At 44.3% G+C, this 15,000-nt stretch overlaps 1 protein-coding gene across 1 annotated transcript in view; it reads left to right on the forward strand.

The window, feature by feature from the left end:
• Positions 1-15,000, forward strand: part of LOC106592139 (multiple epidermal growth factor-like domains protein 11) — a 199,887-nt gene that overhangs the window by 156,074 nt on the left and 28,813 nt on the right. Inside the window, exons 7-8 of the mRNA XM_045688869.1 lie at positions 1,677-1,840; positions 9,934-10,036. Of these exons, the coding sequence (XP_045544825.1) occupies positions 1,677-1,840; positions 9,934-10,036 (267 nt within the window). The remainder of the gene's footprint in view (positions 1-1,676; positions 1,841-9,933; positions 10,037-15,000) is intronic.

Raw genomic sequence — 15,000 nt, forward strand, 5'->3', positions numbered from 1 at the left:
AGGGGTTTTGGTTGAACAGGGGTTTTGGTTGAAAAGGGATTTTGGTTGAGCAGGGGTTTTGGTTGAACAGGGGTTTTGGTTGAACAGGGATTATGGTTGAACAGGGGTTTTGGTTGAGCAGGGGTTTTGGTTGAACAGGGGTTTTGGTTGGGTTTTGGTTGAGCAGGGGTTTTGGTTGAATAGGGGTTTTGGTTGAGCAGGGGTTTTGGTTGAATAGGGGTTTTGGTTGAGCAGGGGTTTTGGTTGAATCAGGGTTTTGGTTGAGCAGGGGTTTGGGTTGAACAGGGGTTTTGGTTGAGCAGGGGTTTTGGTTGAGCAGGTGTTTTGGTTGGGTTTTGGTTGAGCAGGGGTTTTTTGTTGAACAGGGGTTTTGGTTGAACAGGGGTTTTGGTTGAGCAGGGGTTTTGGTTGGGTTTTGGTTGAGCAGGGGTTTTGGTTGAATAGGGGTTTTGGTTGAGCAGGGGTTTTGGTTGAATAGGGGTTTTGGTTGAGCAGGGGTTTTGTTTGAATAGGGGTTTTGGTTGAGCAGGGGTTTTGGTTGAACAGGGGTTTTGGTTGGGTTTTGGTTGAGCAGGGGTTTTGGTTGAATAGGGGTTTTGGTTGAGCAGGGGTTTTGGTTGAGCAGGGGTTTTGTTTGAATAGGGGTTTTGGTTGAGCAGGGGTTTTGTTTGAATAGGGGTTTTGGTTGAGCAGGGGTTTTGGTTGAACAGGGGTTTTGGTTGGGTTTTGGTTGAGCAGGGGTTTTGGTTGAACAGGGGTTTTGGTTGGGTTTTGGTTGAGCAGGGGTTTTGGTTGAGCAGGGGTTTTGGTTGAACAGGGGTTTTGGTTGAACAGGGGTTTTGGTTGAACAAGGATTTTGGTTGAACAGGGGTTTTGGTTGAGCAGGGGTTTTGGTTGAACAGGGGTTTTGGTTGAGCAGGGGTTTTGGTTGAACAGGGGTTTTGGTTGGGTTTTGGTTGGGTTTTGGTTGAGCAGGGGTTTTGGTTGAACAGGGGTTTTGGTTGAAAAGGGGTTTTGGTTGAGCAGGGGTTTTCGTTGGGTTTTGGTTGAGCAGGGGTTTTGGTTGAATAGGGGTTTTGGTTGAGCAGGGGTTTTGGTTGAATAGGGGTTTTGGTTGAGCAGGGGTTTTGGTTGAATCAGGGTTTTGGTTGAGCAGGGGTTTGGGTTGAACAGGGGTTTTGGTTGAACAGGGGTTTTGGTTGAACAGGGATTTTGGTTGAGCAGGGGTTTTGGTTGGGTTTTGGTTGAGCAGGGGTTTTGGTTGAACAGGGGTTTTGGTTGAGCAGGGGTTTTGGTTGAATCAGGGTTTTGGTTGAGCAGGGGTTTTGGTTGGGTTTTGGTTGAGCAGGGGTTTTGGTTGAATAGGGGTTTTGGTTGAACAGGGGTTTTGGTTGAGCAGATCAACACTGCAAGGTGCTCAAGAGCTCATTCATACAGTCACTCAGCACAGTTGTTGGATTTATCTGCTACAATTCTGACATTTAACATGGCAGGCTAATTTGTGGCGACAATGCCATGACAAGGGAAAAAGATTGTTGACGTTTGGTTTGATTGAACCATATTATGAGGTAAACCATATTATGAGGTAAATCCTCTCCTCTTCCTCATTCTCTCCTTCTACCCTCTTTCCCCTCTCCTCTTGCCACCCTTCCTCCCACTCCTCCTGTACTCTCCAGGATGGCAGGGTGTGGATTGTACCATCTCATGCTCCAGTGATACCTGGGGTCTGAACTGTAATCAGACGTGTCTGTGTGCCAACGGGGCGGCCTGTGACCCGGGCAATGGAACCTGTACCTGCGCTCCCGGCTGGATGGACGAGTACTGTGACACAACCTGTCCCGTGAGTGAGTGAGAGAGAGAGAGAGAGAGAGAGAGAGAGAGAGAGAGAGAGAGAGAGAGAGAGAGAGAGATCAAACAAATCACATTATATTTGTCACATGCGCCGAATAAAACTGGTGTAGACTTTACTGTGAAATGCTTGCTTACGAGCCCTTCCCAACGGTACAGAATATAGTAACTCGAGGAATATAATAAAATAATCAAGACTAGAGCTATTTTTCTTAGCTGTTTACATACCACCACAGTCAGAGGTTGGCACTAATACAGCATTGAATGAGCTGTATTCCGCCATAAGCAAACAAGAAAACGCTCACCCAGAGGCAGCGCTCCTAGTGGCCGGGGACTTTAATGCAGGGAAACTTAAATCTGTTTTACCTCATTTCTATCAGCATGTTAAATGTGCAACCAGAGGGGAAGACACTCTGGACCACCTTCACTCAACACACAGAGATGCGTACAAAGCTCTCCCTCGCCCTCCATTTGGAAAATCTGACCATAATTCTATCTTCCTGATTCCTGCTTACAAGCAAAAACTAAAGCAGGAAGTACCAGCGACTAGATCAATAAAAAAAAGTGGTCAGATGAAGCAGATGCTAAACTACAGGACTGTTTTGCAGCACAGACTGGAATATGTTCCAGGATTCCTCCGATGGCATTGAGGAGTACACCACATCAGTCATTGGCTTCATCAATAAGTCAAATCAAATCAAATCAAAGTTTATTTGTCACGTGCGCCGAATACAACAGGTGTAGACCTTACAGTGAAATGCTTACTTACAGGCTCTAACCAATAGTGTGGAAAAAAAGTATGTGTGTGTGTGTGTGTGTGTGTGTGTGTGTGTGTGTGTGTGTGTGTGTGTGTGTGTGTGTGTGTGTGTGTGTGTGTGTGTGTGTGTGTGTGTGTGTGTGTGTGTAGGTACCGTAAATTCCGGACTATAAGCCGCAACTTTTTCCCCAGGCTTAAACAATGACGCGGCTAATATATGGATTTTTCCCGCTTTCAATTATTTTTTCTCCCAAAAAACGCATTCTGTGACGTGCTCAGTTTTTTGACGGCATGAAGCTTTCATTAGACCAATGTAATTGCCGAACGGGTTAAGGTCAAACAACTTTTTGTTTACTGTTTAGATTAAATCGAGCGCTCTCAAACTTCCCATCATTCTGATTACGGTAGTCATTTTGTCACCCTCATCATGGCAAAGACACGGAGAAATGCATATGATGCAGCTTTCAAGTTGAAGGCGATTGATCTGGCTGTTGGAAAAGGAAATAGAGCTGCTGCACGGGAGCTTGGTCTTAATGAGTCAATGATAAGACGTTGGAAACAGCAGCGTGAGGAATTGACTCAGTGCAAAAAGACAACTAAAGCTTACTGCAAATGTTTTATTTTTTGTTACAAGCCGTGTTTCGTTAAAGCCTATTTATTTTTGTTACAAGCCGTGTTTCGTTAAAGCCTATTTATTTTTGTTACAAGCCGTGTTTTGTTAAAGCCTATTTATTTTTGTTACAAGCCGTGTTTCGTTAAAGACTATTTATTTTTGTTACAAGCCGTGTTTCGTTAAAGCCTGTGTAAAGTTAATTTGTTTCAATGTACCGGTAGGCACCTGCGGCTTATAGACATGTGCGGCTTATTTATGTTCAAAATAATATTTTTTTTTAAATTCAGTGGATGCGGCTTATATTCAGGTGCGCTTAATAGTCCGGAAATTAAGTAAAGAAAGTAAGTAAAGAAATAAATAAAACAACAGTAAAAAGACATTTGAAAATAAGAGTAGCAAGGCTATATACAGACACCGGTTAGTCAGGCTTATTGAGGTAGTATGTACATGTGGGTATGGTTAAAGTGACTATGCATATATGATGAACAGAGAGTAGCAGTAGCGTATCGTGTAAGTCCTGCTTGCTGCTGTTGTTGTTGTTGAAAAAATCTTCATCTAATCCGAGGTGAGTGATCGCTGTCCTGATATCTAGAAGCTCTTTTCTGCCGTAAGATACGGTTGCAGAAACATTATGTACAAAATAATTTACAAATATCGCGAAAAAAAACACATAACAGCACAATTGGTTAGGAGACCGTAAAACGGCGGCCATCTCCTCCGGCGCCATTCTAGCCACAGAGTGCATCTATGACGTCGTCCCCACAGAGGCCGTATGTACATACCCCAACCAGAAGCCATGGATTACAGGCAACATCCGCACTGAGCTAAAGGCTAGTGCTGCCGCTTTCAAGGTGTGGGACTCTAAGGTTATAAGAACTCCCATTATGCCCAAACAGGCAAAGCGTCAATACAGGACTAAGTTCGAATCGTACTACACCAGCTCTGACGCTCGTCGGATGTGGCAGGGCTTGCAAACCATTACAGGCTACTACAAAGGGAAGCAAAGCTGAGAGCTGCCCAGTCACATGAGCATACCAGACGAGCTAAACTACTTCTATGCACGATTCGAGGCAAATAACACTGAAACATGCATGAGAGCAACAGAAGTTCTGGAAGACTGTGTGATCACGCTCTCTGCAGCCAATGTAAGACCTTTAAACAGGTCAACATTCACAAGGCCGCAGGGCCAGACGGATTACCAGGACGTGTACTGCAAGCATACGCTGACCAACTGGCAAGTGTCTTCACTGACATTTTCAACCTCTTCCTGTCCGAGTCTGTAATACCAACATGTTTTAAGCAGACCACCATAGTCCCTGTGCCTAAGAACACTAAAGTAACCTGCCTAAATGACTACCAACGTCTGTAGCCATGAAGTGCTTTGAAAGGCTGGTCATGGCTCACATCAACACCATTATCCCAGAAACCCTAGACCCACTCCAATTTGCATACCGCACCAACAGATCCACAGATGATGCAATTTCTATTACACTCCACACTGCCCTTTCCCACCTGGACAAAAGGAACACCTATGTGAGAATGCTATTCATTGACTACAGTGTTCAACGCCATAGTGCCCTCAAAGCTCATCAATAAGCTAAGGACCCTGGGACTAAACACCTCCCTCTGCAACTGGATCCTGGACTTCTTGACGGGCCACCCACAGGTGGTAAGGGTAGGTAACAACACATCCGCCACGCTGATCCTCAACATGGGGCCCCTCAGGGGTGCATGCTCAGTCCCCTCCTGTACTCCCTGTTCACTCATTACTGTACGGCCAGGCACGACTCCAACACCATCATTAAGTTTGCCGATGACACAACAGTGGTAGGCCTGATCACCGACAATGATGAGACAACCTATAGGGAGGAGGTCAGAGACCTGGCAGTGTGGTGCCAGGACAACAACCTCTCCCTCAATGTGATCAAGACAAAGGAGATGATTGTGGACTACAGGAAAAGGAGGACCGAGCACGCTCCTATTCTCATCGACGGGGCTGTAGGGGAGCAGGTTGAGAGCTTCAAGTTCCTTGGTGTCCACATCACCAACAAACTAATATGGTCCAAGCACACCAAGACAGTCGTGAAGAGGGTACGACAATACCTATTCCCCCTCAGGAGAATGAAAAGATTTGGCATGGGTCCTCAGATCCTCAAAAGGTTCTACATATGCACCATCAAGAGCATCCTGGCTGGTTGCATCACTGCCTGGTATGGCAACTGCTCGGGCCTCCGACCGCAAGGCACTACAGAGGGTAGTGTGAACGGCCCAGTAGATCACTGGGGCCAACCTTCCTGACATCCAGGACCTTTATACCAGGCGGTGTCAGAGGAAGGCCCTAAAAATTGTCAAAGACTCCAGCCACCCTAGTCATAGAATGTTCTCTCTGCTACCGCATGGCAAGCGGTACTGGAGCGCCAAGTCTAGGTCCAAGAGGCTTCTAAACAGCTTCTACCCCCAAGCCATAAGACTCCTGAACAGGTAATCAACTGGCCACCCAGACTATTTGCATTGCCCCCCCCCCCCTTTACACCTCTGCTACTGTCTGTTGTTATCATCTATGCATAATCACTTTAATAATTCTACCTACATGTACATACTACCTCAACTAACCGGTGCCCCCGCACATTGACTCTGTACCCTCTGTATATAGTCTCGTTATTGTTATTTTACTGTTGCTCTTTAATTACTTGTTACTTTTATTTCTTATTTTTATCCAGATTTTTTTAAACTGCATTGTTGGTTAGGGGCTCGTAAGTAAGCATTTCACTGTAAGGTCTACACTGTAACGGACGTCGTATATAGTGGACCAAGGCGCAGCGGGTTGAGTGCTCATATTAACTTTTATTAGAACACTAGAAGAAAACAAGAAAACGAACAAACAGTAATGCAGGCTACACACACAGCAGTGCAAAAACAACTTCCCACAAAGGACAGGTGAAAACAGGGCTACCTAAGTATGACTCCCAATCAACAACAACGATGTACAGCTGTTCCTGATTGAGAGCCATACTAGGCCAACACAAAGAAATACACAACATAGACAGAGCATAGAAATACAAAACATAGAACATAACCAAAAACCCCGGTATACTCTAAACAAACACCCCTCTACATAAACACATATCCCAACAAACCCCGAACCACATAAAACAAACACCCCCCTGCCACGTCCTGACCAAACTACAATAACAAATAACCCCTTTACTGGTCAGGACATGACATACACCTGTTGTATTCGACGCATGTAACTAATACAATTTGATTTGATTCGATATACAAGGAGTATCAGTACCAGATCAATGGGGAGCTACAGTGTATTTGGAAAGTATTCAGACCCCTTGACTTTTTCCACATTTTGTTACGTTCCAGACTTATTCTAAAATGGATTAAATTGTTTCCTCCCTAATCAATCTACACACAATACCGCATAATGACAAAGCAAAAGCAGGTTGTTATACATTTTTGCAAATTTATGAAAAATAAAAAACAAATCTTCTCTTAAGTCTTCTTGGGTATGACGCTACAAGCTTGGCACAGCTGTATTTGGGGAGTTTCTCCCATTCTTCTTTGCAGATCCTCTCAAGCTCTGTCAGTTTGGATGGGAAGCGTTGCTGCACAGCTGTTTTCAGGTCTCTCCAGAGATGTTCGATCGGGTTCAAGTCCGGGCTCTGCCTGGAGCACTCAAGGACATTCAGAGACTTGTCCGAAGCCACTCCTGCATTGTCTTGGCTGTTTACTTAGGGTCGTTGTCCTGTTGGAAGGTGAACCTTCACCCCCAGTCTGAGGTTCTGAGCACTCTGGAGCAGGTTGTCATCAAGCATCTCTCTGTACTTTGCTCTGTTCATCTTTGCCTTGATCCTGACTAGTCTCCCAGTCCTTGCCGCTGAAAAACATCCGCCACCATGGTTCATCGTAGGGATGGTGCCAGGTTTCCTCCAGACGTGATGCTTGGCATTCAGGCTAAAGAGTTCAATCTTGGTTTCATCAGACCAGAGAATCTTGTTTCTCATGTTCTGAGAGTCTTTAGGTGCCTTTTGGCAAAGTTCAAGCGGGCTGTCATGTGCCTTTTACTGAAGAGTGGCTTCCATCTGACCACTCTACCATAAAGGTCTGATTGGTTAAGTGCAGCAGAGATGGTTGTCCTTCTGGAAGGTTCTCCCATCTCCACAGAGGAACTCTGGAGCTCTGTCAGAGTGACCATCATGTTCTTGGTCACCTCCCTGACCAAGTCCCTTCTCCCCCGATTGCTCAGTTTGGCCAGGCGGTCAGCTCTAGGAAGAGTCTTGGTGGTTCCAAACTTCTTCCATTTAAGAATGATGGAGGCCTCTGTGTTCTTGGGGACCTTCAATGCTGCAGAAATGTTTTGGTACCCTTCCTCGGATCTGTGCCTCAACACAATCCTGTCTCTGAGCTCTACGGACAATTCCTTTGACCTCGGCTTGGTTTTTGCTCTGACATGCACTGTCAACTTCCCACGCTTGGATTGCGTCCTACCTGACAGGTCGCTCCTACCAGGTGGCGTGGCGAGAATCTGTCTCCGCACCACTCGCTCTCACCACTGGTGTCCCCCAGGGCTCTGTTCTAGGCCCTCTCCTATTCTCGCTATACACCAAGTCACTTGGCTCTGTCATATCCTCACATGGTCTCTCCTATCATTGCTATGCAGACGACACACAATTAATCTTCTCCTTTCCCCCTTCTGATAACCAGGCGGCGAATCGCATCTCTGCATGTCTGTCAGACATATCAGTGTGGATGACGGATCACCACCTCAAGCTGAACCTCGGCAAGACGGAGCTGCTCTTCCTCCCGGGGAAGGACTGCCCGTTCCATGATCTCGCCATCACGGTTGACAACTCCCTTGTGTCCTCCTCCCAGAGTGCTAAGAACCTTGGCGTGATCCTGGACAACACCCTGTCGTTCTCCACTAACATCAAGGCGGTGACCCGATCCTGTAGGTTCATGCTCTACAACATTCGCAGAGTGCGACCCTGCCTCACACAGGAAGTGGCGCAGGTCCTAATCCAGGCACTTGTTATCTCCCGTCTGGATTACTGCAACTCGCTGTTGGCTGGGCTCCCTGCCTGTGCCATTAAACCCCTACAACTCATCCAGAACGCCGCAGCCCGTCTGGTGTTCAACCTTCCCAAGTTCTCTCATGTCACCCCGCTCCTCCGCTCTCTCCACTGGCTTCCAGTTGAAGCTCGCATCCGCTATAAGACCATGGTGCTTGCCTACGGAGCTGTGAGGGGAACGGCACCTCCATACCTTCAGGCTCTGATCAGGCCCTACACCCAAACAAGGGCACTGCGTTCATCCACCTCTGGCCTGCTGGCCCCCCTACCTCTGAGGAAGCACAGTTCCCGCTCAGCCCAGTCAAAACTGTTCGCTGCTCTGGCACCCCAATGGTGGAACAAGCTCCCTCACGACGCCAGGACAGCGGAGTCAATCACCACCTTCCGGAGACACCTGAAACCCCACCTCTTTAAGGAATACCTGGGATAGGATAAAGTAATCCTTCTAACCCCCCCCCTTAAAAGATTTAGATGCACTATTGTAAAGTGGTTGTTCCACTGGATATCATAAGGTGAATGCACCAATTTGTAAGTCGCTCTGGATAAGAGCGTCTGCTAAATGACTTAAATGTAATGTAAATGTAACTGTGGGATCTTATATAGTCAGGTGTGTGCCTTTCCAAATCATGTCCAATCAATTGAATTTACCACAGGTGGACTCCAATCAAGTTGTAGAAACAACTCCAGGATGATCAATGGAAACAGGATGCACCTGAGCTCAATTAGAAGTCTCATAGCAAAGGGTCTGAATACTTATGTAAATAAGGTATCTGATTTTAATTTTTTTTGCAAAAATGTCTATAAACCTGTTTTCACTTTGTCATTATGGGGTATTGTGTGTAGATTGATGAGGAAATAAATGTAATTTCATTAATTTTAGAATAAGGCTATAACATAACAAAATGTGGAAAAAGTGAAGGGGTCTGAATACTTTCCCGAATGCACTGTGTATACACGGAGTACTAGTACCAACCAGATCAATGTGCAAAGGTACGAGGTATTTGAGGTAGATATGTACATGAAGGCAGGGTAAAGTGACTAGGCATCAAGATAGATAATAATGAGGTATTTGAGGTAGATATGTGCATTGCAGCAGGGTAAAGTGACTAGGCATCAGGATAGATAATAATGAGGTATTTGAGGTAGATATGTACATGAAGGCAGGGTAAAGTGACTAGGCATCAGGATAGATAATAATGAGGTATTTGAGGTAGATATGTGCATTGCAGCAGGGTAAAGTGACTATGCATCAGGATAGATAATAATGAGGTATTTGAGGTAGATATGTACATGAAGGCAGGGTAAATTGACTAGGCATCAGGATAGATAATAATGAGGTATTTGAGGTAGATATGTACATGAAGGCAGGGTAAAGTGAGAGGTATTCCTCTAGACAATGTGTCTAGCAGAGATAATAAATCTGTCAGAGAGAGAAAGAGAGAGAGAGAGAGGAAGAAAGAGACAGAGAGAGATAAAGAGAGAGAGAGAGAGATAGAGAGGGGAAGAGAGAGAGACAGAGAGAGACAGAGACAGAGAGCGAGAGAGAGCGAGAGAGGTCTACCTGAAACATATAAGCTTATATACAGTATATGAATGGAAAGTTTATTTTGGTGTAATGTTAACGTTGCTGTTTTCAGGAGGGCACGTATGGAGAACAGTGTCGAGAGCAGTGTGACTGTATCCATGCCGATGGCTGTGACCCTGTGAGAGGCGACTGTCGCTGTCTGGCTGGATGGACTGGTGAGTTAGACAGTAGTACTCTCTACAGTCCTGTGAGAGGTGACTGTCTGGCTGGATGGACTGGTGAGTTAGACAGTAGTACTCTCTACAGTCCTGTGAGAGGTGACTGTCTGGCTGGATGGACTGATGAGTTAGACAGTAGTACTCTCTACAGTCCTGTGGATGGACTGGTGAGTTAGACAGTAGTACTCTCTACAGTCCTGTGAGAGGTGACTGTCTGGCTGGATGGACTGATGAGTTAGACAGTAGTACTCTCTACAGTCCTGTGGATGGACTGGTGAGTTAGACAGTAGTACTCTCTACAGTCCTGTGGATGGACTGGTGAGTTAGACAGTAGTACTCTCTACAGTCCTGTGGATGGACTGGTGAGTTAGACAGTAGTACTCTCTACAGTCCTGTGGATGGACTGGTGAGTTAGACAGTAGTACTCTCTACAGTCCTGTGGATGGACTGGTGAGTTAGACAGTATTACTCTCTACAGTCTAGATAAAGTTGTGCTCTAATGACAACGTACACACATTGTCATATAACTTATCTTCATATTTACATGAATAAAGATGGTTTGAATTGAATCCACTAATGAACCATCTGTAGCTGAGAAAGTGGACTATGAGCAATAAGGAAATCTGATGAATATGGAAGTTGCTTCTTAATTCAGCGCTCGAGGGGGACATTACAGAGTCAGAACATCGAGACTAGTTTCACTACTTTCTAGAAACTTCACAGAGAGAAGATCGATACATTCATGATATCAAAGGACGAATGTTTATGCCAAAAAAATGTAAATACTTAACAAATGAATTATGCAATTTGGAGTAGTATTTGATTTGGCTGTTCTGCTGATCCATTAATTTCTCTTCAATGTAATTACTAAATATGTTTTAGAATATCAAGTAATGTACATGATTATTGTGATGCTTGTGGTTTTCGATATGATCTACCATAGCATTGGCTGCAGTCTCAGTTCTTTGTGGACTTCCACATAGAGCCTAAATATTTCACCTTGTGATGGGTGCAAAATGAGTTGTGAGAGCTACGTTGTTGATTATTTACAGTATCCACCACACATCCCTCCAGCTGCACAGCTTCAACCATTTTCCCAATTCACCCCACACACCAATTAGTAATGTTTTGTCATTTCATTAACCAAGGACAACTCTAATAACAACAACAATAATAATAACAATAATAATAGTAACAATAATAATATCAACAATAATAACACAAACAATAATAACACGAACAATAATAACTATAATAACACTAACAATAATAACAATAATAATACTAACAATAATAACAATAATAACACTAACTATAATAACACTAACAATAATAACAATAATAATACTAACAATAATAACAATAATAATAATACTGACAATAATGCTACTAACAATAATAATAATAACAATAATAATACTAACAACAAAAATAATAATAACAATAATAACAATAATAATACTAACAATAATAACACTTACAATAATAACAATAATAATACTAACAATAATAACAATAACAATAATAATACTAACAATAAAAACACTAACAATAATAACAATACTAACAATGATAATACCAACACTAATACCAATACTAACACCAATAATACTTACAATAATACTACTGACGATAATACTATTAACAACTATAACAGTAATAACAATAATAATACTATCAATAATATTATTAAGACTAACAATAATAATAATATCAATACTAATAATAATAATAATAATAATAATAATAATAATAGCAATAACAATAATAGTAACAATAACAACAATAATAATAAAACAATAATAATAATAATAATAATAGCAATAACAATAATAATAACAATAATAAAACAATAATAATAATAATAATAATAATAACAATAGATGGCCATGAGTCTGAGTGTGAGCCGTCAGTCTGTCCATTGCATCATCATGATAATACTAACACTAATAATTAGTATTATTGTTGGAATTGAGCCTCCCTGTAGCTCAGTTGGTAGAGCATGGTGTTTGCAATGGTGTTTGCAACGCCAGGGTTGTGTGTTCGATTCCCACAGGGGGCCAGTACGGAAAAAAAATATAAAAAAAATGTATGAAATTAATTCAAATGTATGCATTCACTACTGTAAGTTGCTTTGGATGAGAGCTTCTGCTAAATGACGTAAATAACAATAATAATAATAATAATAAGACACTAACAATAATAATAACCATAATAATAACAACAATAATAATAACATTAATAATAATGATAATAATAATGTCCATTGCATCATCATGAGACTCTGCAGGGTTTTAGTCAGAGCCACAGTAATGAATGAGAATCATGGCTGCTCTGATGAGGCTGGTGGCTCTGATGTCAAAGTCACAGCATTTGAGGGTGAAGGAGGTTTAGGATCATTAGAAAGAGTATTATCTGCAGAATGACTAATGGATGGGGATGAGAGGATAGAAGAGGAGGTGGAGATGAGTGGAGAGGACAGAGGTGAAAATGAGAGGTAGGAGAGAGTAGGAGAGAGGAGCTCCCTGTCCTGCACAGTGCTGTGTGCTATTGGGACTGCATGGTATGTCACAGGGTCCCTGCTCCACACTGGTGCGTGCGTGCGTGCGATTCCCTGTCCCTCTCTACCATTAGGACTGCTGTATGGGGGGGACAGGGATGGATGTCAGAGGAAGGATCAGGATTGGGTCATCTCTGGACTGTTTAGAATCACAACGGGGAATGGCTGCAGTATAACCACAGACTGAGGTGAAGCCGTGACCCCAGGGCTGATTCATGCCTGGAATAACTGACAGGATGGTTCTCTTCTCTCCTCTGGATTTCATAAACACGCTGGGGTCCTGAGTGATGAGGGGCTGCCCAAAGATAATGCCTGAAGAGAGATCTAGTAGGGCTAGATGGGTACAGGACGATAACATTGTGGAGGAAGAAAGAGGAATTTTTGGATTGGATAACAAAGCTGTTTTAAAGGTAAATACTGCCTCCTCTGGTGAAATGCACTGTGCTTAGGTGTGACATTTCAAATGAATTAACATGAACATGTTTTTTGTTGTTGTCCCGCTGTGAGAAGCCATCAAGGTTTTCCAGTGGCAGACAGCAGAAACAAAATACAGCAGAAGATCACTGCCTCGTCTGTGAAAGAGCTCTCTGAGTTTCTGAGTACTGTCTTTATGAATGGTCTGTCTGAGTACTGTCATTATGAATGGTCTGTCTGAGTACTGTCATTATGAATGGTCTGTCTGAGTACTGTCATTATGAATGGTCTGTCTGAGTACTGTCTTTATGAATGGTCTGTCTGAGTACTGTCATTATGAATGGTCTGTCTGAGTACTGTCATTATGAATGGTCTGTCTGAGTACTGTCATTATGAATGGTCTGTCTGAGTACTGTCATTCTGCAGCTCTCTGGGAACAAACATAGAACTATCTCCTCTCAAGGTTTTGTCTTTCTAGGGATGTGTTCCTTTCTACTGTGCTTTTGTTTGCTGTTTGAGGCCGGGTTACTGTAAAGCATTTTAAAACTGTTCATGTAAAAAACTAAAAACTCACTTTGGTTGTATTGACAAGAAAGAGAGAGGAGACAAACAGTGATGAATTCTCTCTAACCTGTAGCTTACTGCTCTCCTCCAAAAGAGAGTTAGCAGAAGGGTCTCCATCAGTCTCCCTCCCTCTCTCTACCATCCCTCAATCTCTCTACCCATCCCTCTACCCATCCCTCTACCCATCCCTCTACCTATCCCTCTACCATCCCTCTACCCATCCCTCTACCCATCCCTCTACCTATCCCTCTACCATCCCTCTACCCATCCCTCTACCCATCCCTCTACCCATCCCTCTACTTATCCCTCTACCTATCCCTCTACCCATCCCTCTACCCATCCCTCTACCCATCCCTCTACCTATCCCTCTACCATCCCTCTACCCATCCCTCTACCCATCCCTCTACCCATCCCTCTACCCATCCCTCTACTTATCCCTCTACCTATCCCTCTACCCATCCCTCTACCCATCCCTCTACCCATCCCTCTACCTATCCCTCTACCCATCCCTCTACCTATCTCTCTACCTATCCCTCTACCCATCCCTCTACCCATCCCTCTACCCATCCCTCTAACTATCCCTCTACCCATCCCTCTACACATCCCTCTACCCATCCCTCTACCCATCCCTCTACCTATCCCTCTACCCATCAATCTACCCATCCCTCTACCCATCCCTCTACCCATCCCTCTACCTATCCCTCTACCCATCCCTCTACCTATCCCTCTACCCACCCCTCTACCCATCCCTCTACCCCTCTACCCATCCCTCTACCCATCCCTCTACCCATCCCTCTACCCATCCCTCCATGCCTCTACCCATCCCTCCATCAGTCTACCCATACTTCTATCCCTCTACCCATCCTTCCATGCCTCTACCATCCCTCTACCCATCCTTCCATGCCTCTACCCATCCCTCCATCAGTCTACCCATCCCTCCATCCCTCTACCCATCCCTCCATCAGTCTACCCATCCCTCTACCCATCCCTCTACCCATCCCTCTACCCATCCCTCCATGCCTCTACCCATCCCTCCATCAGTCTACCCATACTTCTATCCCTCTACCCATCCTTCCATGCCTCTACCATCCCTCTACCCATCCTTCCATGCCTCTACCCATCCCTCCATCAGTCTACCCATCCCTCCATCCCTCTACCCATCCCTCCATCAGTCTACCCATCCCTCCATGCCTCTACCCGTCCCTCTACCCATCCCTCCATCAGTCTACCCATCCCTCCATCAGTCTACCCATTCCTCAATGCCTCTACCCGTCCCTCTACCCATCCCTCCATCAGTCTACCCATCCCTCCATCAGTCTACCCATCCCTCCATCCCTCTACCCATTCCTCTACCCATCCCTCCATCAGTCTACCCATCCCTCCATCAGTCTACCCATCCCTCCATCCTTCTACCCATCCCTCC

This window comes from Salmo salar, chromosome ssa11, assembly GCF_905237065.1.
Source record: "Salmo salar chromosome ssa11, Ssal_v3.1, whole genome shotgun sequence".
Taxonomy (NCBI): Eukaryota; Metazoa; Chordata; class Actinopteri; order Salmoniformes; family Salmonidae; genus Salmo; species Salmo salar.